Source organism: Somniosus microcephalus, chromosome 4 (genome assembly GCF_052327205.1).
Source record: "Somniosus microcephalus isolate GS21.2 chromosome 4, FLI_Smic_1.0, whole genome shotgun sequence".
In the NCBI taxonomy this organism is placed as follows: Eukaryota; Metazoa; Chordata; class Chondrichthyes; order Squaliformes; family Somniosidae; genus Somniosus; species Somniosus microcephalus.
The window spans coordinates 208,450,570-208,476,486 of record NC_140990.1 but is presented as its reverse complement, the minus strand read 5'-3'; the positions used below and the strand labels follow the sequence as shown (position 1 = coordinate 208,476,486).

General features: G+C 43.8%; 1 protein-coding gene across 3 annotated transcripts in view; it reads right to left on the bottom strand.

Annotated features, from left to right (window-relative positions):
* Window positions 1-6,885: 6,885 nt before the first annotated feature.
* Window positions 6,886-25,917, bottom strand: part of LOC147120186 (cyclin-dependent kinase 2-like) — a 58,108-nt gene continuing 39,076 nt past the window's right edge. For 2 of the 3 annotated variants that reach the window (XM_085985764.1, XM_085985765.1), the window contains 2 exons: window positions 21,279-21,482; window positions 6,886-12,168 (listed from right to left, as the gene is read on the bottom strand). In XM_085985764.1, the coding sequence (XP_085841890.1) occupies window positions 12,064-12,168; window positions 21,279-21,482 (309 nt within the window). In that variant the 3' untranslated portion in view covers window positions 6,886-12,063. The remainder of the gene's footprint in view (window positions 12,169-21,278; window positions 21,483-25,917) is intronic. The other variant, XR_015078138.1, reaches the window with a different exon arrangement.

The following is a 25,917-nucleotide window of genomic DNA, read 5'->3' as shown; positions in this document are numbered from 1 at the left end:
CTTGACACCATCCAGGACAAAGCAGCCCGCTTGATTGGCACCCCATCCACCACCTTAAACATTCACTCCCTCCACTACCAGTGTACCACGGCTGTGGTGTGTACCATCTACAAGATGCACTGCAGCAACTTGCCAAGGCCTCTTTGGCAGCACCTCCCAAACCCGTGACCTCTTCCACCTAGAAGGAAAAGGGCAGCAGGCGCATGGGAACACCACCACCAAATCACCAAGTCACACACCATCCTGACTTAGAAGTATATCGCCGATCCTTCATCGTTGCTGGGTCAAAATCCTGGTACTCCCTACCTAACAGCACTGTGGGAGTACCTTCACCACATGGACTGCAGCAGTTCAAGAAGGCGGCTCACCTCACCTTCTTAAGGGCAATTAGGGATGGGTAATAAATGCTGGCCTTGCCAGTGACACCCACATCCCATAAACAAATTTTAAAAATAGACAAATCTTCAGGATCTGATGGTTTCCACCCCAGGGTATTAATAGAAATAGGTAAGGAAATTGCAGGTGCGTTAATCATAATTTTCTAAAGCTCTCTAGTTTCAGGAATTGTGTCTATGGATTGCAAAATTACAAATGTTATTTCATTATTTGAGAGGGAGAGAGAAACCAAGTAACTACAAACCTGTCAATTTTAACATCGGTTGTGATGAAGTTACTGGAATCTATCAGGGACAGAGTGACTGATTTGGGAGTCAGTATAATGTCTAATCTAGTTGAATTTTTTGAGGCCACTGGCAGGGCGGATGGGGGTAGTATTTATGGATGTTGTCTATATGGAATTTCGGGAGGCATTTGACAAGGTTCCACACAAAAGATTATCAAAAATGAAAGCGCACAAAATTGCAGGTAACCTTGTAACATGGGTTGGAAATTGGTTGGGAGGTAGGAACGAGAGTAGGGAACATTCTCTGATTACCAAGATGTGACGTGGTATTTCCAGGGATCTGTACTGGGGCCTCAGCGTTTCACCATATATATATTAATGATTTGGATGAAGGAATAGTTGTATATTCAAGTTTGCAATTGACACTAAGTTAGGAGGCATAGTAAGTTGTATAGCTGGTAGCAGGAAGCTATAAGTCAACATACATAGACTATGTGAGTGGGAAAATCTATGGCAGATGGAGTTCAATGTGGGAAAGTGTGAGGTCATCCACTTTGGATCTAAAAAAAGACAAATCGGAATATTTTCTTAACAGTGAGAGACTGGGAGCTGTGGAGGAACAAAAGGATTTAGGAGTCCAGGCACATAAATCACTAAAATCTAGTGCACAGGCACAAAAAATAATCAAAAAGGCTAATGGAATGTTGAACTTTAGCTCAAAAGGTTGGAATGTAAAAGTGAAGAAATGATGCTTCAACTGTACAAAACCTTCATCAGACCCATCCTGGGTACTGTGTTTTGACAACAGCACCTCAGAAAATATATATTGACCTTAGAAGGGGGATACCAGGCCTCAAAGGATTAAATTGAGGGAAAGTATGTATTCCCTTGAGTTTAGAAGGTTGAGAGGTGATCTAATCAAGGTGATAAAGAGATTCAAATAAACACAGAGAAGCTATTTTCTCTGCTGGGGGGAATCCATAACAAGGGGGCATAATCTTAAAATTTAGCACTAAACCAGTTAGGAGTGAAATCAGGAAGCATTTTTTCACACAAAGGGTATTGAAAATCTTGAACTCACTCCCCCAAAAGACCATGGATGCTGGTTCAATTGAAATTTTCAACACTGAGATCGCTGGACTTTTGTTAGGTAACCGTATCAAGGGATATGAAGAAAAGGTGGGTAAATGGGAGTTAAGATACAAAGAAGCCATGATCTAAAAAATTGGCAGAACAAGTTTTAAGGGGCTGAATGACCTACTCCTGTACCTATGATCACACCAGACACAGTTCATACCTCATTAAACATTGGCCCAGTAATTCCGGTCCCAACGCGTGAGTACGGACGGGGTACTCACGCGTGGGCCCGTTGGAAGTGCCAGATTTCAGCATGCACAGCGCATGCGCGGAAAACCGGCATTTCCTCTCCTCTGAACCAAGGGGTTAAGAGGCGGTTCCCTTGCGACGTTTGAGGCAGCGCGTACGCGTTAAACTTCGTTTTTTTTGACAGGTTTGTCCTTGCGTGAAGGCCTCCACTTTTTACGAATGTAAAAAGCAGACGTAAGGACTTAGTTTTATAAGGTAAGTGGTCTAATAATTAAAGTTAGAAATTTTTTTCCACAGGTTTATTATTTTTAAAGAATTTACAGTAAGGTAAGTGTATTTTTGGACCCGATTTCTTGAAAAAAAAAATTTTGGCAGAAATTTGAATAATTGTTTAAAATAGTTTTTTAAAGTTATTAATAGTTAATTTAATTATTGGAATTTAAAAAAAACTTTTATTTAAAGTTAAAGTAGTGTTTTGGGCGCTCGGACTTCTCATGAGTTTGACAGGTCTTATGTCTAACTCACGAATGGACTTTTGTAAACTCCCATTGGTTGCCCAGTGCTCACGTGATCCCAGCTGGCTCATCGCACTAAGTACACCGCTGGATCACGCACGCACAGTTGACCCGGAAATCCACGCAGGCCCAGTCTTCAAATGTCAGCGCGATATGTAAGTGTAGGTCGGGGGCTTGCACCTGCGGGAAGCCCCCGACCCGAATTTCTGGGTCAATATTTCCACCAGTTGGAGGTCCAAGCAACTACTTTGTCTCTTTAATATAATCATGGTAGGTATTCTTCAAGAAAGGTGACAAGTCCGATTGCGGTAATTACAGAAGAGTTTCCCTGCTATCTGCCACAGGGAAAGTCATCGCAAGAATCCTCCTCAATTGCCTTCTCATGTGGCCGAAGAGCTCCTCCCAGAGTCGCAATGCGGATTACGCCCACTAAGGGGCACAATGGACATGATCTTCACCACACGTCAATTACAAGAGAAATGCAGGGAACAGCACCAACCACTGTACATGGCCTTCTTTGATCTCACAAAGGCCTTCGACACTGTCAACCGTGAAGGATTATGGAGTGTCCTCCTCAAATTCGGCTGCCCTCAAAAGTTTGTCACTATCCTCCACCTGCTTCATGACGACATGCAAGCCGTGATCCTGACCAACGGTTCCACCACAGATCCAATTCACATACGAATCAGGGTCAAGCAAGGCTGTCATCGCACCAACGCTCGTCTCAATCTTCCTTGCTGCAATGCTCCATCTCACCCTCAGTAAGCTCCCCACTGGAGTGGAGCTAATTTACAGAACAAACGAGAAACTGTTCAACCTCTGTCGCCTCCAGTCCAGATCCAAGGTCGTTCCATCCTCTGTCATCGAATTACTGTATGCAGACGATGCTTGCATCTGCGCTCACTCGGAGGTCGAACTCCAAACCATCGTAAACACCTTCACCGAAGCATACGAGAGCATGGGCCTTACACTAAACATCCATAAGACAAAGGTCCTCTACCAACCTGCCCCCACCACACAGTGCTGCCCCCCAATTATCAAAATCCACGACAAGGCTTTGGACAACGTGGACCACTTTCCATACCTCGGGAGCCTACTGTCAACAAGGGCAGACGTCGACGACGAAGTCCAACACCGCCTTCAGTGTGCCAGTGCAGCCTTCGGTCGCCTGAGGAAGAGAGTGTTTGAAGACCAGGACCTCAAACCCGGCACTTAGCTCATGGTCTACAGGGCAGCAGTGATACCTGCCCTGCTGTATGCCTCAAAGACATGGACCATGTACAGCAGGCACCTCAAAGCAGTGGAGAGGTACACCAACGCTGCCTCCGCAAGATCCTGCAAATCCATTGGCAGGATAGGCGCACCAATGTCAGTGTTCTTGCTCAGGCCAACATCCCCAGCATCGAAGCTCTGACCACGCTCAATCAGCTCCAATGGACGGGTCACATTGTCCGCATGCCCGATACGAGACTCCCAAAACAAGCGCTCTTCTCGGAGCTCCGGCACAGCAAGAGAGCCCCAGGTGGGCAGAGGAAATGCTTCAAGGACACCCTCAAAGCCTCCTTGAAAAAGTGTAACATCCCCACTGACACCTGGGAATCCCTGGCCCAAGACCGCACAAAGTGGGGGAGAAGCATCCGGGAAGGCGCCGAACACCTCGAGTCTCTTCGCCGGGAGCAAGCGGAAGCCAAGCGCAGGCAGCGCACGTCAACCCAAGCACCCCACCCTTCAACTACCGTCTGCCCCACCTGTGACAGACTGTAGGTCCCGCATTGGACTCATCAGTCACCTGCGATCTCATTTTTAATGTGGAAGCAAGTCATCCTCAGTTCCGAGGGACAGCCTAAGAAGGTAGGTAGGCATCAAATTCTGGACATGTGAATGCATGTTTATATCCAGCCTCCAGGTTATGTCTTCCAGCAGCTGTCACAGCAAAGCCTATTTGCTCCACAAATTATATATGTTTTTGTTATGGCGGAAAATTATTTCGCAACCAGTGAATGCGACAGAATGTTCATTGTATAATCAATCACGATAATAAAATACTGATTTAGTTCCTATTAAGCTTCTTATAGTTTGATTAGGCCTTGGTTAATTATTTAATGTCTTCAAAATAAGGCACTTGCACTACTGATTTCTGTCCGTTGACACCCAATGTCACCTTTACTGGTCCAATTAAAATAGGCATCTGCATAGAAATCTCAGGAGGCCATTCGGCCCATTGTGTCTGTGCTGGCCGAAAAAGAGCTATCCAGCCTAACCCTATTTTCTAGCTCTTGGTCCATAGCCTTGTTGGTTACAGCACAGAAAGAGGCCATTTGGCCCGTCAAACACACGCCGGCTCTCTGCAACAGCACTTCAGCTAGTCCCTCCCCCCACCCTTTTCCTATAGCCCTGCAATTTTTTTTCCTTCACGTACTTATCCAATTCCCTTTTGAAAGCCACGGTTGAATCTGCCTCCATCACCTCTCTCTGGCAGTGCATTCCAGATCCTAACCACTAGATGCTTAAAAAAGTTTTTCCTCATGTCACGTTTGGTTCTTCTGCCAAGCACCTTGAATCTGTGTCCTCTGGTTCTCGACCCTTCTGCCAATGGGAACAGGTTCTCTCTACTCTGTCTAGACCCCTCATGATTTTGAAGACCTCTCTCAAATCTCCTCTCAACCTTCTCTGCTCTAAGAACAACCCCAGCTTCTCCAGTCTATCCACGTAGCTGAAGTCCTTCATCCCTGGAACCATTCTTGTAAATCTTTTCTGTACCCTAAGGCCTTCACATCCTTCCTAAAGTGTGGTGCCCAGAGTTAGACACAATACTCCAGTGGAGGCCGGACTTGTGTTTTATAAAGGTTCATCATAACTTCCTTGGTTTTGTACTCTATGGGCTGGATTTTGCCAATGGGGAGCTTTTGGAGGTGGGACTCCTGCTTGTCAGGTTTCAGTCCAGCCTCCATCAACTTCTGGCCAACCAATGCTATTTTCCCTTGATTGACCTTTGCAGGTCAATTAAGGGAAAGCCGGTTACAGAGAATGTCAACGTATGACGTTTTTGTGACAGATGAATTGTCATTGTTTGACAGCTCTGTGAAGCTGTCAAACATTGACAGTCTCTGTAGTTTGATGAGTTCTTGAATTCAAGACTCATCAAACCTCTTTATTTCACAGAAATTAGATGGTTGCTGCATTGGAGAATGCAACGGCCATGTCATCTCTGCCACGGAGATGCGAGACTCGCTGCATACCCAACTCTTGAAGCCTGCAGGAAGAAACAAAGGTAAGTAAACTTTTACTAACACTTTCCACTTACCTCACCTCTCCACACTTGCACCCATCACTTACCTTCACAGTGCACTTTTGCACCCTCCGACCCCCTGCTCGCCTCGGTGACCCTGGCGGGGTTTGGAGCCTTCGGGAAGCCCGGACTTGTTTGGGTAAAATGGGGATAATCCTCTTATCTGCCTGTTAACAGGCACATAAGTGGCACTAATCCCCTTCCCGCCTCCAAGGAGACGGGACCCGGCGCAGGTTGGCTACCCGCCTCCTGGCAAGATGGCACGGAGGCGAGTTGGGCACCTGCCCCCAGATTCTGCCATTTTCCCAGCAGTCCCACCTCCATAGGGCTGGCAAGATTGCGCCCATAGCCTCTAATTATGAAGCGCAAGTACTTTTTTAAATGTGGAGGGTTTCTGCCTCTACCACCCTTTCAGGCAGTGAGTTCCAATCCCCCACCACACTGAGTGAAAAAAAATTCTCAACTCCCCTCTAATCCTTCTACCAATTACTTGATGCCCCCAAGGTCAGCACTGCATACTAGGTGTACTCATCACCAACTGCTTAATGCACATCCTCGCAAGAGGGTCTTTGGCAAAGAGTTTTGATTGCTATGAGGATAACTCCCCCTTCAGAGTTCTAAACAACAGATCATTGTACACCAGTGTCCTCCAACACTTTGCTTTTCCAATATTATCTGTATTTACCTTGCAGTAGAAAATACTATGCAAAAGATAAAATGGTGAAAAGAAAACCTTAATTATGAAGTAAGGTTTGAATTGCAATAGCAGCATCATTCATTTCTTGCTGTGTGGGTTACCTTCTATTTTTGTTATGGCTTTAGGTTCCAGCTTCATCATACTTGTTTGACCTGTTGACAGTCACTGTTAAACGGTGAAAGGTGTAATTTAGAAACATTTTTGGTAGTTCATTCACTTATGTCTCATTTTCATTGTTAGAATATACTTAGTTTTCCAAGATAGTCAAATAAAATTAAAAAGTTAAAAATATTCAAACATGACCTCCTAACATCCTTCTATGTTCATATAAAACTTTTCTATTGAGTAGTCAACGTAAAGGCCAAGGTCCATAGTGCCACGATTAAACTCAGTAAATAAAGTATTCACTTTCAGTGAAATAAATTGAACACACAACCACAGACTACAATCTTTATTAAAGCTGATGTATTCATGCATTATAAACAAGAGTGGCTTCCAATGTTCCCTCTTTTTTTTTGGTGTGCGGGCCCTTTGACTGCGTGGCCCATTCAAATTTTAGCACATGCGCGGTTTTTCCCATATAAAAGCTGGTGAGCGGCCTGCGTGGAACCTCCAGGTCACTGCGCGGCTGCGCAGCTTAATGGGAACGTTGGTGGCTTCTATAGCAGTGTCTAACAATCAGAAATCCATTTATATCAGTCTTGCACCTGGGTTACCGAATCATCATCACACAACTTTCAATCTTTTACAAACTGCAGAGTACTGAGGGTAGTGTGGTTGATGTGTATTTGGACTTTCAAAAGGTGTTTGATAAAGTACCACATAATTGACTTGTTAGCAAAAATGAAGCCCATGGGATTAAAGGGGCAGTGGCTGCATGGATACGAAATTGGCTGAGGAACAGAAAGCAGAGGTGAACGGTTGTTTTTCAGACTGGAGGGAAGTGTGCAGTGGTGTCCCCCAAGGGTCGGCACTGGGACCACTACTCTTTTTAATATTTACAGATGGACCTGCGAGGAGTCGGCAGCACTGGAGGCAGAGAATAAAGAGTAGGACCCAAGGACAACGCAGACCTGTGAGGAGTCGGCAGCACTGGAGGCAGAGAATAAAGAGAGCGGGGCCCGAGGACAGCGCAGACCTGCAAGGAGTCGGCAGAGAATAAAGAGAGCAGGGCCCGAGGACAGCGCAGACCTGTGAGGAGTCAGCAGCACCGGAGGCAGAGAATAAAGCGAGCGGGGCCCGAGGACAGCGCGGACCTGCGAGGTGTCGGCAGCACAGGAGGCAGAGAATAAACAGAGCGAGACCCGAGGACAGCGCAGACCTGTGAGGAGTCGGCAGCACCGGAGGCAGAGAGTAAAGAGAGCAGGGCCCGAGGACAGCGCAGACCTGCGAGGTGTCGGCAGAGAATAAACAGAGCAAGACTCGAGGACAGCACAGACCTGCGAGGAGTCGGCAGCACCGGAGGCAGAGAATAAAGAGAGAGGGACCCTAGAACAGCGCGGACCTGCGAGGAGTCGGCAGCACCGGAGGCAGAGAATAAAGAGAACGGGGCCCGAGGAGTCGGCAGCACCGGAGGCAGAGAATAAAGAGAGAGGGACCCGAGGACAGCACGGACCTGCGAGGAGTTGGCAGCACCGGAGGCAGAGAATAAAGAGAGAGGGACCCGAGGACAGCGCGGACCTGCGAGGAGTCGGCAGCACCGGAGGCAGAGAATAAAGAGAACGGGGCCCGAGGAGTCGGCAGCACCGGAGGCAGAGAATAAAGAGAGGGACCCGAGGACAGCACAGTCCTGGAAGGAGTCGGCAATACCGGCGGCAGTACAAATCCAGCAAATTCCAAATGAACAGCAAAAAACAAGGAATGGAGTCACAGGACAGCAGGTAGGTGATTGGTGTGTATTAACGTTTTCTTTCTCTAACTTAACTAGATAAACTAATTAATATAATTATAATCGTTTGAATAAAGACTTTAACTAAGAGAATGAGAGAAGCGGCTGGAGAGCCCGACTTTTAAGGCTCTTAGTCTTAAGTTTATTTCTGTAAGTTAGTTAATAGTCGAAAGAGGCATGGTAGGGCACCTCAGTCTCGTAGAATGCACATCTTGTATCATGTGGGAACTCCAGGACGCTTCCAGTGTCCTGGACAACCACGTGTGCAGTAAGTGTTGTTAGCTGGAGGAGCTCAAGCTCCAGGTTTCAGAGCTTGTCGACTCCTTCCAGGTCCGCGCTGTCCTCGGGTCCCTCTCTCTTTATTCTCTGCTGACTCCTCAAGCTCCAGGTTTCGTGTGCCAGGTGCTGCTCCTCAGAGGTACTGCTCCACTCGGCACAGTTCAATGATTTAATACAATGAGTGCTGTTGTTCCAATGCATGACATGGATTCTTTGTGATCGCACCAGTCAACTTAGTAAAGTGTTCCAGGGCCACTTTCATTATATAAATAAAGTTTTGTACAACTACAAAACTTCAGTCCAAGAGTATTAAAAAGCAGTTAAAAGGCCATTAGTTTTTCTTTGTATATAGATACTGGCATACTGTCATATTTAGCAGTCTGGAAAACAAAGGGTTATAATGTTAAATAACTTGTACGTAGTTTGTTAACAAACCAGCTTTTACAATCATTACCTTTTATTTTTACAATTATTCCAGTATCAAAATCAATTGTTTTGCAGCAAACAACATGGTAAAACACCGTTCCAACAGAAGTTAGTCAACTTATAAATTAGAAACAAAATACACAATGGGAAACCATGAATTAAAGAAAACAAATCTATGTCATGGAGAGATGTTCAACAGGATTTCAGCCACATCCTTGCAGAAAGGGAAAGAAAAATCAGAGGGAGTAATCCCAACCACTCCATTCACACACCTTCTCAAGATTGGTTCCAGGCAAAAGCCTGGTGGAGGTCACCTGCCTGTCATTTTTTCTTTCCAATTTTCTCTTCTTCTTTCTTTCCCTTTTTTTACTAAGCATAGCAACTCATGTTCAGGTACAATTTCACAGGTACCAAAAGTCCTCTGCTACATCACTCAAATATTCATTCATGTGTGACTACATATGATCATTTGAAGGGCATAAAAAATTTCAACCCTGAACTCAGCCAATGTCCATACATGTACTTTGGATCAATGGACAGTGAACTGGAGCAAGAACCAGGCAGGTATCTCCTTTCACTAGTCTGAGGATCTGTAAGGTCAACTGTAATGCCCCAACCACAGTCCCTGCTTAAATCACTTAACTTAACATAGACCACAGATTAAACCTGGGACTTTCCTAATCTATGGCTCAGTACTGAACTATGTGATGTATTTACTCATTGAGCCATCCATTTATCTTAGAGAACTTCAGCATTTGACTAGGGAGTGTTGTTGTCTATTTTCTTTATTTGGGAATGGTGCAGAGCACGGCCTTAAAAAGATGAAAATAACTAAAATGAGACAAAAAAAAAGCCAGGGCTCCAGAATGTCAAGAGTTATGTTTGTTTCAAAACTAACCTGACATATATTTTATTCTGGCCCACATAAGAAATTCTTAAAAAAAATGAGAATACTACCCTTGTAGTATCCTTTTTACAGGAAACTGTGCTATCCGGCACCGACGGGACCGAGCTGTTGCCGTCCCATCAAAACTGCCGGACAAACCAGCGCTAATGTTGAAACATACAGAGATTTTGAGCTCTGTATCTGGCAACAAACCCTGCTGCTTACAGCTTCTAAACAGTCGGCCGTAGCTTGCAAGCGTCTCTGTAGCTTAGCAACAGTTTCAGCGAGACCTTGCAGAGCCTGACTGGTGAAAAAAAAGCAACGAAAAGAAAAAAAACCTAACAAAACGGCTCCTGATTTTTGCCAGTGGCTCGAGCATTCCGGACAGTTAACCTCCGGATAACCAAAGTTTCCTGTACATGGAGGTTTGATACACCAAAGCTGTACTGCATGTATGGTCAGTGGGATGCTGAACCCTCAGTCTGTGTTCGTCTGAACAATCTTCATGTTAGAGATAGATGGACAGGCAAACTGGCATGCACACAAGCACTAAGAAGCCAGGTAGCTCCAAAAAAAGAGGCAGCTAGACATCAAGGGGGGAATTTTAACGTAGGTGAGTAGGTGGGAGTGGGTGCGGGTTAAATGGGGAAAAATTGGAAGCTTGTCGGGAAGCTGGCTCCAACCCGCCGACTTCTGGGTTTTCCCTGAGACGAGACAAAGGGCAGGCAGCCTACCCGCTCCAGGGGGCGGCTTTGCACTTTAAATATGATAATGAGGCTGGAAGCCTCGGATTTAACCTGCTTTGCAGCTTTTACTCCTGGCAGCTGCAGCAAGGTGAGGACAGCCTCGGGGAGCACTCCTTGTGGGCCAGGAGGAGCAGCAGTGCTTCCTCCTGGCCTCCAAAGCTCCCCCATAATCAGTCATCCCCCAGGGTCAGGGGGATTGGCCCTGCCCCTCCCATCCCAGGATTGGACCTACCCGGTCCCGCAGCCACCTTTAGAGTGCTCCCCGCCCGACTGGAAGCTAAACCTGTCAATCAGGCTGACTCTCGGGGGGGGGGGGGGGGGCAACCTTTCAATGACGTCAGACACATGCAGTAGAGCTAAATCACCACAGCATGAGGGGAAACCCAGACTTCTGGGTTTCCTGCGCGCTACTGGACCCCCCACTCCCAGCGGGTCTGCAAGAAAAATTCCAGGCCAAAATTCTGCAGTATTCAAGCAGTGGCAACTGACATTTGAAATCAGTGGTCAGAGACATTGCTGATAAAAGTTAGACTGATACATCAATTAGGATTTTAGAAAGTGAAAAGGTAGACTATGAAAGCTGGTACTGAACCATTAGCAATCTATGTGTTTAATTATATACAGTATTTTCACTTAATTGCTTAATGCTGAAATCAATGTCATGTACACTGTATGTTTTTAAGTGGGCGATAGAAGTATGCAATCATATTCCCCCCTTCCCCCTCTGGTTCTTCCTTTAACTAAGATGGGAAAGTCTGGGATGCTCAAGAAAGAACGGAGAAAATTTGCCCAATGACAGCAAATGAGTTGGAGTGTCAGTGAGATTAGGATCCAAATTCAGGTCTTTCAATTTGAGGTTCAGTGGTCTACCACCATGATTACCAGGCTGTCATAAAAGTACATTTAATGGGGGAAAACAAAAATCAGAAAATTAAAATTATTACAAGCTGTAAAATCTCAGATAGCTCATTTGTGAAACACTTCTCTACAAAGTAAATTCCTGTATTCCATACGGATTTATATCTGTTGTAAAATATCAACCTATTCCCTGTGATATTCCAAAATGTTTCTACAAAAAAATGGGATTTCAAACATAACACTGGATTCAAGTTTTATAGAATCTATAATATAACAGAATTTAAACTTACCAAAGCATTGTACCTAATATCATACATATCTTTACATTTCATCGCCTTCAGAGTTTACGGCCAATTTTTATTAATTTTGTACTTGTCCAAGCTCTTGCCAAAAATACTCTACAAGTGCAATTTTCCATCTTCTAATAAACAGCTGTATTGCTAGGAAAATAGTGCATTAAAGTGAAAATGAAAAAAAAAGCAAGAAAACTGAGATGTTTCTTTTATCTTCCAAGTGAATACCACCAAATATTTACAGCTGTAAATGTGGTAGTTGAATGGTCACATCCCGGAAAAATCGATGACTTATAGCACCTTTTGCAGAAATCCGCTTGTTAGGATCATACTGGAGCATTTGCTATAAATAAAAAGGAAATGTTTTAAAATCTATGTTTCCCAGATCTGTCACTAATTAGGTAACAGAGGCACTTGTAGTGCTTGAATAATACAGCTTGTGCTAATTAAGAAATTATTAACCAACACATAATACATCTCCATAGAGCTGACTTATGCCTAAGAACATAATATGCAAATTAAATCTTTATGACAAGCAAGTAACAAAAAAAATCACTATCAAATCTTATTACATCAAGAACTGCAGAGCAAAGACATCCTGTTGCTCCAGGCAACTGAAAGCCTAATTAAGGAGTTATCTCAAAAACATAATGCAAAGATGAATGGAAAGCTGCAGAAAGAACTGCTGGCAAACAACTTGACAATAGGAAATGAAAGTTTGGGAAAAATAACAAAATGATTCTATTGTAAGGGGAATAGATAGGCATTTCTGCGGCTGCAAACGAGACTCCAGGATGGTATGTTGCCTCCCTGGTGCAAGGGTCAAGGATGTCTCGGAGCGGCTGCAGGGCATTCTGGAGGGGGAGGGTGAACAGCCAGTTGTCATGGTGCATATAGGTACCAACGATATAGGTAAAAAACGGGATGAGATCCTAAAAGCTGAATATAGGGAGTTAGGAGGTAAATTAAAAAAATAGGACCTCAAAGGTAGTAATCTCAGGATTGCTACCAGTGCAACGTGCTAGTCAGAGTAGAAATAGAAGGATATTTCAGATGAATACGTGGCTAGAAGAATGATGCAAGGGGGAGGGATTCAAATTCATTCCTGGGACATTGGAACCGGTTCTGGGGGAGGTGGGACCAGTACAAACTGGACAGTTTGCACCTGGGCAGGACCGGGACCGATGTCCTTGGGGGAGTGTTTGCTAGTGCTGTTGGGGAGGGTTTAAACTAAAATGGCAGGGGGTTGGGAACCTGTGCAGGGAGACAGAGGAAAGGGAAGCAAGGACGGAAGCAAAAGACAGGAAGGGGAAAAGCAAAAGTGGAAGTCAGAGAAATCAAGGGTGTAAATCAAACATGGCCGCAGTAAACAATAATTCTAAAAGGTCTAAGAGTGTTAAAAAAACAAGCCTGAAGGCTTTGTGTCTTAATGTGAGAAGCATTCGTAATAAGGTGGATGAATTAGCTGCACAAATAGATGTAAACGGATATGATATAATTGGGATTACGGAAACATGGCTCCAGGGTGACCAAGGCTGGGAATTCAACATCCAGGGGTATTCAATATTCAGGAAGGACAGGCAAAAAGGATAAGGCGGTGGGGTAGCATTGCTGGTTAAAGAGGAGATTAACATAATAGTAAGGAAGGATATTAGCTCTGATGATGTGGAATCTGTATGGGTAGAGCTGAGAAATACCAATGGGCAGAAAACGTTAGTGGGAGTTTAGTGATCTAGATGTAATATCTCCAAATTTGCAGACGACACAAAGCTGGGTGGGCGTGTGCGCTGTGAGGAAGATGCCGAGAAACTCCAGGATGATTTGGACAGGTTGGGTGATTGGGCAAAAGCATGGCAGATGCAATATAACGTGGATAAATGTGAGGTTATCCACTTTGGTGGCAAAAACAGGAAGGCAGATTATTATCTGAATGGCAATAGGTTGGGAGAAGGGGAAGTGCAACGAGACCTGGGTGTCCTTGTGCACCAGTCGCTGAAGGTAAGCATGCAGGTGCATCAGGCGGTTAAGAAGACAAATGGCATGTTGGCCTTCGTAGCGAGAGGGTTTGAGTACAGGAACAAGGATGTCTTGCTGCAGTTATACAGGGCCTTGGTGAGACCACATCTTGAGTATTGTGTGCAGTTTTGGTCGCCTTATCTGAGGAAGGATGTTCTTGCCATGGAAGGAGTTCAGCGAAGATTCACCAGGTTGATACCTAGGATGGCAGGAATGACGTATGAGGAGAGATTGGGTCGATTGGGCTTGTACTCGCTGGAGTTTAGAAGAATGAGAGGGGATCTCATTGAAACTTATAAAATTCTGACAGGACTGGACAGACTAGATGCAGGAAGGATGTTCCCGATGGTCGGGGAGTCCAGAACCAGGGGTCACAGTCTAAGGATAAGGAGTAGGCCATTTAGGACAGAAATGAGGAGGAATTTCTTCACCCAGAGAGTGGGGAACCTGCTGGAATTCTCTACCACAGAAGGCTGTAGAGGCCAATTCATTAAATATATTCAAGAAGAAGTTGGATATTTATTTCTTAAGGCTAAAGGGATCAAGGGGTATGGGGAGAAAGCAGGGGCCGGGTACTGAATTTGGATGATCAGCCATGATCGCATTGAATGGCAGAGCAGGTTCGAGGGGCTGAATGGCCTACTCCTGCTCCTATCTTCTGTGTTTCTATGAGTTGTATACAGACACCGAAACAGTAATGCTGAGGTTGGGGATGGCATTAAATGGGAAATTAGAGATGCGTGCAATAAGGACACAGCAGTTATCATGAGTGACTTTAATCTACATATAGATTGATCTAACCAAATCAGTAACAATACTGTGGAAGAGGAATTCCTAGAGTGTATACGGGATGGTTTCCTGGACCAATATGTCGAGGAACCAAGTAGAGATCAGGCCATCATAGACTGGGTATTATGTAACGAGAAAGGATTAATTAGCAATCTTGTTGTGCGAGGCCCCTTGGGGAGGAGCGATCATAATATGATAAAATTCTTCATTAAGATGGAGAGTGAAGTAGTTGATTCAGAGACTTGGGTACTAAATATAAATAAAGGAAACTACGATGGTATGAGGTGCGAGTTGGCTAGGATGGATTGGGGAATGTTATTTAAAGGGTTGACGATGAATAGGCAATGGCAAACATTTAAAGTTCGTATGGATGAACTACAGAATTTGTTCATCCCTGTTTGGCATAAAAATAAAACAAAAAAGGTGACTCAACATTGGCTAATAAGGGAAATTAGGGATAGCATAAGATCCAAGGAGAGCACATATACATTGGCCAGAAGAAGCAGCAAACCTGAGGATTGGGAGCAGTTTAGGATTCAGCAAAGGAGGACAAAGGGATTAATTAAGAGGGGGGAAAATAGAGTATGAGAGTAAGCTTGCAGGAAACATAAAAACTGACTGTAAAAGCTTCTATAGATATGTGAAGAGAAAAAGATTGGTAAAGTCAAGCGTAAGTCCCTTGCAGTCAGAATCAGGGGAATTTATAATGGGGAACAAAGACATGGCAGACCAATTAAATACATACTTTGGTCCTGTCTTCACAAAGGAGGACACAAATAAACTCCCAGAGATGTCAGGGAACATAGGGTCTAATGAGAGGGAGGAACTGAATGAAATCAGTATTGGTAGAGAAATGGTGTTAGGGACTAAAGGCCGATAAATCCCCAGGGCCTGATAATCTACATCCTAGGGTACTAAAGGAAGTGGCCCTAGAAATAATAGATGCATTGCTGGTCATCTTCCAAAATTCTATAGACTCTGGAACAGTTCCCATGGATTGGAGGACAGCTAATGTAACCTCACTATTTAAAAAAGGTGGTAGAGAAAAAACGGGGAATTATAGACCGGTAAGCCTGACATCGGTAGTGGGGAAAATGCTAGAGTCCATTATAAAAGATGTAATAGCAGAGCACTTGGAAAACAGTGACAGGATCGGACAAAGTCAACATGGATTTACAAAAAGTAAATCATGCTTGACTAATCTACTGGAATTTTTTGAGGATGTAACTGGTAGAATAGATAAGGGAGAACCAGTGGATGTGGTGTATTTGGACTTTCAGAAGGCTTTCGATAAGGTCCCGCATAAGAGACTAGAGTGCAAAGTTAAAGCACATGGGATTGGGGGTAAGGTACTGACTTGGACAGAAAACTGGTTGGCAGACAGGAAGCAAAGAGTTGGAATAAACGGGTCTTTTTCCGAGTGAAAGGCAGTGACTAGTGGGGTACCGCAGGGATCGGTGCTAGGACCCCAGTTATTCACAATATATATTAATGATCTAGACGAGGGAACTAGATGTAATATCTCCAAGTTTGCAGACGACACAAAGCTGGGTGGGTGTGTGTGCTGTGAGGAGGATGCAGAGAAACTCCAGTACGATTTGGACAGGTTGGGCAATTGGGCAGATGCAGTATAATGTGGATAAATGCGAGGTTATCCACTTTGGTGGCAAAAACAGGAAGGCAGATTATTATCTGAACGGCAATCGATTGGGAAAAGGGGAAGTGCAACGAGACCTGTGTGTCCTTGTGCACCAGTCGCTGAAGGTAAGCATGCAGGTGCAGCAGGCGGTTAAGAAGGCCTTCATAGCGAGAGGATTCGAGTACAGGAGCAAGGATGTCTTGCTGCAATTGTACAGGGCAGACCGCACCTTGAATATTGTGTGCAGTTTTGGTCGCCTTATCTGAGGATGGATGTTCTTGCCATGGAGGGGCTACAGCGAAGATTCACCAGACTGATACCTGAGATGGCAGGAATGACGTATGAAGAGAGATTGGGTCAATTAGGTTTATATTCACTAGAGTTTAGAAGAATGAGAGGGGATGTCATTGAAACTTATAAAATTCTAACAGGACTAGACACAGGAAGGATGTTTCCGATGGCAGGGGAGTCCAGAACCAGGGGTCAAGGATAAGGGGTAAGCCATTTAGGACTGAGATGAGGAGGAATTTCTTCACCCAGAGAGTGGTGAACCTGTGGAATTCTCTACCACAGAAGACAGTTGAGGCCAATTCATTAAATATATTCAAGAAGGAGTTAGATATATTTCTTAAGGCTAAAGGGATCAAGGGATATGGGGAGAAAGCAGGGACAGGGTACTGAATTTGGATGATCAGCCATGATCGCACTGAATGGCGGAGCAGGCTTGAGGGGCCGAATGGCCTACTCCTGCTCCTATCTTCTATGTTTCAACTAATTCTAACCAGACGAACATTCAGAACTTGATTCTAACAAACAGGAAAGAACTCTTCTCAGGCAAAGGGTGACTAGTATTCAGATTGTCAATATATTATTTTCTTTTCCATCTAGTTATATGGCCAGAGTGAACTGGACACTGGAGGCTTCTCACTATACAGTTTATCTGCATCCAAAATCAATTTGAAAGGATTACACTGTACTTGAAGCAGTATAAAAGAAAATAAATTACAGCATGCTCTATAGGGCATATGTCTCTTTCACAAATTTACAAGATCCTTATTCTTTGGTTTCCAGACTGAATAATGAATTAGGTTGCAGGTCTTTCCAACAACCATTGAAGAGTCACTAAGTTTATTGTTGATACATATTTCACATTTTTATATACACAACTCATGTCTATAATTTGACACAGCTTGTATTCACTTTAAACAGATCTTGGACTTATAACGCACTGAACAAGAATTTAAAAAGAATGAGTAAACTTGAGTACAGTTAAGGTAATTTCCAGTACCACCATGCCATGAACATTTAGAATTATAAAAGGACACCATTTTACCAATCACGCCTGTGCTGACTCTGAAATAACTATCCACTGAGTCCAATTCCCCTGCCCTTTCTCCATACTCTTTAATTTTTCAAATATTTAACCTTTTCCCTTTTAAAAGTTATTATGGATTCTGCTTTAGCACTGTTTCTGGTAGAGCATTACACATCATAACAACCCTCTGTCATGAATCTTATCATGACTCATGAAGTAACACTGGGCGGCCAGCTGGTGGCACCATCCAAGGAGTATAAATACTCGGGCGTGGGCCCAGCTTGCTCAGGATGTTTCTGTAACCAGGAACTAGTGATGTAACTAGAATCTCATGGTTTTGAAAGTTGATTAAAGCCTTGTTTTACACTCAAACCAAGCGCTCAGTAGTCTTTTTACATCAACCTCCACATAAAAAAATTCTCCTATCCTATCCTCTCCCTTTGTTCTTTTGTTGATTCTAAGTTCATAGTTACTGATTCACCTACAACCAGACATAATTTTTCCCTATTCATTGATCAAAACTCTTCATTATTTTGAATATCTGTCAGATCTACTCTTAACCTTCTGAAGTTTCTTATCCCTGGTGTCATCTTAGTGAATCTCTTCCCTATCCTTTTCATGCGCTGGACATTCTTACAGGTACCCATTAATGGACACAATATTCTAACTGTTACCTAACCAACGATTTGTATAGGTTGAAGATCACCTCTTTTCTTTTGTACTCTATGGGGCAGGTGTTGACTGTGCAGTAGTGTAAAACAAGTGCTAGCGAATCGGTAGCCCGTTTTACATCTCTCCCAATTTTTGTATCCATTGACTTCAATGGGAATAAAAGTCGGGAGAGATGTAGGTCGCGTTCTCGCCGACTGAGACGGGTCCGGGGCGTTGTGGTCCCAGCCTGCTGCCTACTGCAGCCCGCACTCTCCAAGTGATTTTACGTTAATAGGCTCGTTTAGCCCGCCCTGCCAGGTTCCTAGCCAATTAAAAGGAAGTGGGTCTGATGACGTCATTTGATGGCGCATCATCAGCCGGTTTCCTTAAAGGGGTCATGTCCAAATTGATTTTGACAGTTCTGTTGTCAATGTTCTACAGCACTGAGGTGCTGCAAACACTGACAAGTGCTGCACAAAGGTGCACAGCTGCACTCAGGTTCTCCCATGACTCCCTCCATATGCTTATGGAGGGAGTCACAGCACGCAGGGAAGTTCTCTTCCCTTCCCATGGGCAGAAGAGACCTCCCCAAGAGATCAATGCAGCCTGGTTGCACATTGCACAGGAGGGCACAAGCAGGGATGTCATCAGGAGGACCAGGCTGCAGTGGCGCAAGCCTTTAAATGATCCCAGTAGATCATGAAACGTTACTGCCAAGCCACACTCAACCTCATCCTGCTGTGCCACTCATCACATCCACATCACTCTGCCTTCCCTACCCTACTCCTGCACATCCTTACTCACACCAACTTACCGTGGACCTCCACCCATCCCTTTCTATCTACTTTATCACTTCCCCATTTCACTAGCCACCCCTCACACTCACCCTACTGCAAGCATACCAACTAACAGCACACAAGGGTAGGCACTTGGGTGGTTTAGCCAATGTTTGTGTGAAATTTTTGATAATGTGCTGTCAAATACGGAAACCTTTATTTTCAGCACTTTGGCCCAGAAATTCGGGTCTCCACGAGTGAGTACGCACGAAGGTACTCACCCATAGGCCCAATGGAAGTGCCGGTTTCCTGCATGCACTGCGCATGCGCGGGAAACCGGCACTTCCGTTCCCCTGAAAGCAGGGGTTCAGAGGTCAATCGCGTGCACAGGAGAGGCTGCGCGTGCGCATCGAACTTCGTTTTTTTTTGCAGGTTTCCCCGGGAGGGTAAGTCTCCAGAAGTTAGACATGTAAAAAGCAGGCGCAAGGCCTGCTTTTTACAAGGTAAGTGGTGAATTAATTAAAATCAAAACATTTTTTCCACAGGTTTATTATTTTTAAATACTTTAAAGGTAAGTTTATTTTTAGCCCCGTTAGAAAATAAAATTATTTTTTTCAAAAATTTAAATTATTGTTTAATAGTTATTTCATGTAATTTATAGTTTATTTTAAAAATGTGACGGTTTTTAAAAAATTTATTTGAAGATTTAGCGATGTTTTGGGGCCGTAGTATTTCTAAGTTTGACAGCCCTACCTGTCAGACTTATGAATGGAGCATTCCCTGCTCCGATTGGCTCCCCATGGCCCACGTGATCCCAGGGGACGCATCGAACTAACTGCGCCCCTGGGATACATAAGCACTGCCCGCCGGCAGCTGGAGCAGGCCCAGGATCGGAATCCCACGGGAGCCCACAGCTCAACGGCCGGCACGGTAGGTAAGTGCAGGTCGGAGGCTTGCACCCGCGGGAAGCCCCCGACCCGAATTTCTGGGCCAATTTGTGTTCTTGGATAGATTTGTGTGCACCTTTGGAAGTGGCTTAGTGAGTTGTAGTGAATGGTGAGACATAAGGGTACACTCCCTGCCCCCCCCCCCAACACAATGGTGAAGAGTGTGAAAGGAATGGCTTGGGCATTGTAGGGATGCTTTATGGTGTTGGTGTGGGGTGGTGCCAACCTGCCGCATCATGTGGCATCCAGGGTGTACAACGTCAAGTGAAGTAAATCTGGTCATTGTGAGGCCATCCCTGGCATCCTGGGCAGCATCATATGATCGCAGAGAAGGCTGGTATTGTTGTTGTTCTTAGTGCTGGTGTGCCTGGTGATGCTGATCTTAGTGGGATTCTGAGGATCAAGATGGGATATTTTCAAGGGCAACGATGCTGATGGAATAGACAGGAGGTTGAGATGACAGATGTCAATGGTGAGAGAGGTTGTTCCAACGAGGTGGCACTGGATAGAGAGTTGGCTCCAAATACTTGCAAGCTGCAGAAAGCTCAATATGTCTTCCAAATGCAGTAACCAACCGTTTCTGAGCTTTGAAAGTGAACAGCTGTAACATGGGATCTTTTATACAACTTTGGCATCTGTCAGGTCATGAGATAATTCAATGCTGAATTCACTCACGACATGCTGAGCTGACGTGTTCCCCGAGCAGCGGGTAACCCATTGGGGAACACGTAAAATTGAAATGTAGGCTTAAAGTAACAGTTAATTGAATGTTAACAACCCATTTAATGATGTGACTTGCCTCCCTCGCTGCTTGGTGTCGGGTCTGTTCAGCACCGACAGACAATTCAGCCCGTAAAGTGGGCTGCCGATTCGCTATCACCCATCTTACACTATCAGTCAAAATCTGCCCCATTTATAAAACCTAGGATCTCATCTGCTTTTTCTTACAGCTTTATCAACTTGACCTCCCACTTTTAAAGACTTGTATATCTGAATCCCTAAAAGTCTCTGCTCTTCTACTCCATTTCAAGTTTTAAAAGTGAACATTTCTGTAATTTACACTGTTGAATGACATGACGTAACAGTGGTGCGATTCAAACACATGTCCCCAAAGAAACTAGAGCCAATATCCAGCACTTTAGACCACCGGGTCAATCTACCACAAAAAAATTATGATTTTTGTGGCACAGTAACAACGTACTGGTACAAACCTATCCTTTAAATTTTGGCGCCAGTATCTATCACTATTTTACAAATAAATATGCACAGCTATTACAATTTAAAATTAAAGTAGTGATTTTTTTCAGAAGTACTACCAACCATCAGTAGATCTTTGCCATCTATATCCAGATTGGGTAGTATCTTGTTGAAATCTTGTCTGACCCACCGAGGGAAGTTTGCTTTGTAGTCAGGTAGCTGTGTAACCCCAGGCCACACAGACTCATTTGGTGTGCCAAGTGTGCGGAAAATCCTGAAAAGCTGATCAATCTCAGAGTCTCCAGGAAACAAAGGTTTTCTTGTGACCTTTAATTGAAGAAAGAATTTATGTAAATTATACAGGTGACTGTTATTGGGCACACTTTTATGAAATTATATTTAATCTTTTTCCTCCTTTTACTCTTTCTCTGTTGAAAATGATGACTAATGTTGGTATACAGTTCCAAGGGTTCCAACAGCACCAACTGGTCTTTCTTCATTTGTGAGCGTAGATAGAGTGTCAGTAGGTTATTTGAACATAGAGGACATTATATCCAAGCCTAAACCTGTCCTCACTTAATATCCATACGAGTATGTTTTAGTAGTTGTCACTAGATAGTGATCAAGTAGCGGAACCCTTGCTTTTTCCACCCCACCGCTCCCCTCCCACAAACCTAGGGATGCTGAGGCCAACTGTAATGCACCTATTGAAGCTGCAGTTCAAACCAGCCAATGAAGCAAGGACCAGGAATCAAACCTGGGTTTTTCTCATCTGCATGAATCAGTACCACACAAGGTAGGGCAATTAGACACTGAGCCATCTGGCTGCTCTGAAATGATATTCTTTAACGTTAATTTAGGATTACAGGAAACTTTGTGCTATCCAGAGGTGAGCTATCCGGCAATCTGGAGCCACCGGCAAAAATCAGCAGCCGTTTTTTATTCTTTTTGTTTGTTTTTTTTGCTTTGTTTGAAGTCAAGCTGTGTAAGGTCTGTAGCTATAGCAACAGCTTCAGCTATAGAGCTTTAGGGCCACACCCGAGTGTTTAGAAGCTGTTGCTAAGCAACAGTGTTTGTTGTCAAATACGGAGATAAGAATCTCCGTATCTCTCAACGTTAACTCTGGAGAGTACGGAAGTTTTGAGGCAACGGCAGCAGCTCGGTCCCGTGGGTGCCGGATAGCACAAAGTTTCCTGTATATGAAAATCTAAAAAATAGCATACTGGGAATAACATAATGCAGTAATAATTTAATAGTCGTAGACCAGAGATAATTTACAGTGAGCATGCAATCTGGGAATATATAATACATATACTGCTAACCAATTTTCCCTCTAATTTTTTTTTGTACTGAGCGGGCCACGAACTCCTTTGAACGCGACCTTTTCATCTGTAAGCAAATTTTAAAACAACATTTTTTACAACGACAGCAACAGCTTAAAAACATATACAGGAAACTTTGTGCTATCCGGCACTGACGGGACTGAGCTGTTGCCGTCCCATCAAAACTGCCGGACAAACCAGCGCTAATGTTGAAACATACGGAGATTTTGTGCTCCGTATCTGGCAACAAACCTACAGCTTCTAAACAGTCGGCCGTACCCGGCAAGCGTCTCTGTAGCTTAGCAACAGCTTCAGCGAGACCTTGCAGAGCCTGACTGGTGAAAAAAAAGCAACAAAAAGAAAAAAAACCTAACGAAACGGCTCCTGATTCTTGCCGGTGGCTCGAGCATTCCGGACAGTTAACCTCCGGATAAACCAAAGTTTCCTGTATACAGTAATGCCATATTGCCACTCCACCATTGAAGCTTTGACCACGCTCGATCAGTTCCGATGGACGGGTCACATTGTCCGCATGCCCGATACGAGACTCCCAAAACAAGCGCTCTACTCGGAGCTCCGGCACGGCAAGAGAGCCCCAGGTGGGCAGAGGAAATGCTTCAAGGTCACCCTCAAAGCCTCCTTGAAAAAGTGCAACATCCCTGCCAACACCTGGGAATCCCTGGCCCAAGACTGCACAAAGTGGAGGAGAAGCACCGGGAAGGCGCCGAACACCTCGAGACTCTTCGCCAGGAGCAAGCGGAAGCCAAGTACAGGCAGCGCAAGTCAACCCAAGCACCCCACCCACCCGCCCCTTCATCCACCATCTGCCCCACCTGTGACAGAGACTGTAGGTCCCGCATGGACTCATCAGTCACCTGCGAACTCATTTTTAATGTGGAAGCAAGTCATCCTCGGTTCCGAGGGACTGCCCAAGAAGATTGCCATCCCACCGTCTCAAATTATGAAACAATCAGACAAGGTTCTATACAAGTTTAACATAACTTCTCTGCTTTTGAATTTTATTCCTCTAGAGATGAACACCAGTGCTTTATTTGCACTTCTTTGGCTTTTTTAACCTGCGTTGCTACTTTTAATGATTTGTAAATCTATACCCCTAGATCTCTTTGCACCTCTACTCCATTTAGTCTCTTATTTTCCAAGGAGTAGGCAGCCTCCTTATTCCTCCTACCAAAATGCACCACCTCACACTTAACTATATTGAAATTCATTTGCCATTTAGATGCCCATTCTGCAAGTTTGTTTACGGTAGAATTAATTAAAAGCTTTTAGTTTGTCATGTACAAACTCTATTTAAAAAAAAAATTACTTGTCAGAAATGACTGGGATATAAAAGAACTGCATAATAATGCATTCACACTTCAGAAACTTCACTCAGTTACACAGTTATGCATCGACAAACAACCCAAAAGCCCAAGGTGAGCTGAAAGGCATATCTATTCGTGCAACTTGTATTAATTTTAAAGTTTTCAACGTATTAGCCCATCCCTCATGTCACTATAGCAGTGGCTGCACAAGCAGCAGGAGCAGCGGCTTTCCTATGGTGCTGACGTGCTGTACGTCCACATAAGTAATTAAATTAATCACACTGCAACCAGACAACCAACAAATATAAAGTGCTTTAGTTCACAGTATTAAAAAGAATTGAACAAAAACGAGTATCCGCATTTTCAAAATTTCTATCACTTCCATTAATAAATGTGGTCTTCTTGAACCAGCACCACCCCCCCCAACGTAACATGTTAGAAATGCAGCACTTATTCACAAGTGCATAAAAACACATACACAATTTGCATCAACAAATTAAAAACAAAAAGCAGGAAAAACTATGATTTAACAGAAATAAACATTGGTTCTCCTGTCCAGGAAGAAAGATTAATCAGACTGACTTGGAAATGTTTACTAATATGTTAAAGATGTTAATTTACGAATTTCACATCTAATGTTTTTCTCTCATTCGCCACAATATCAAGAAAAGTGTTGAATTATTTTAGGTACTTTCCAATTAAATAGTGGGAAACAAACTTCATTGTACTTTCAATTTTTAATCTCCTATTTTAAACATTTATTGCATTATCAGTTTAATCGAAATATTTTCTGTATCTTTCTCAATAAACAAATAGTAGTTTCTTCTAAAGTAGCTTCCTGCAATTCTTATACATCATTACATAATTCATGTTTGTATTAACAATCCAGTAAACATTTAAGAGGAAATCTATATTTACATTATTCCTGGGACTTGTTAGGACTATAGAACAGACAAAATAAAATGATTTGTGGTTTTCCCCTTTTTTGGTTCTCTTCCTAAACGAATATTTTTTTAAAAATCAGCAACTCCTACAAATTCTCCCCGCCCTCCCCCACAACAGCATGGTTGCCTGTTTGTGTAAAGCTACTCACTTCAGTCGATCGTTCAAAATCAAATATTGATAAATTTCAATTTTAAAATGTTTCAAGCATTTCAGACCCTCTTTAAAAGCATTTGGACTTCAAGGCCTGGTTGAAACTTGTTTAGATGAGGGAAAAATTGATTTTTGTTTCAATTTCTTCCAAAATCCTATTCGAAACTGGGGGGGGGGGGGAAGAAAGTGTTTTTAACACTCATTTTTTGTGAAAAGTTCATTAAAAATCTTTAAATTCTTTCAAGTCTCATTGCAGCTTTGACAGAAGAAGTTGCTCCAAGTTTCTCTTTCCCTCTTCAATGCTGTCATTAAACATACAACAAAAAATTAATAAAATAAACTCTAATTCCAAACGGAACTCAAATAAGAAAGTGAATAAAGTGGTTAAACTTCCTAAGAAGGCGGTGAGGTTATCTATCCCCAGCCTTGGCGATGAGTTGGGATCAGTTTTGGAGAAGTTGTTTCCTCTTTTTCTGCTGCGGTTCCCTCTGTCTCTCTCAGACTCTGAGGTACAAACGGGGGCACAAACTTTTTCCCCTCTCTCATAACATGATTTAAATAACCCTGATAGACTCTTTCAAAAAGGGGACAATACCTGGCAAAATTTAACTGGATCTTCCCGCTGGACATTCAACATCACTTTCCTGTACTTTTTCTGGCATTAGACAATTTTCTGAATTAAAAAATTCTAATTTTTTTCACCGGGGTCCTAAAACTTGTTTGGTTTAGCCTCCTTCCAGCGGCCTTTGTACATGTGCTGCGCTTCCACGTGTTGTTCCAAAGTGCGGCCACTGCTCAGTCCCCAGGAACGGACTACACGCGTCGGGACCCTCACCCTTCTCTCCCTTTCGCTGTCCCTCTCTCTCTGTCCCTGTCTCTCTCTCTCTGTCCCTGTCTCTCTCCCCCCAGTTTCTCTGTCCAGTCTGTCTCCCTCTCCCCCAGTCTCTCTCTCTCCCCCAGTCTCTCTCCCTCTCCCCGATTCCCTCTCTCTCCCCTTTCGATCGACCACCAACAGATTCC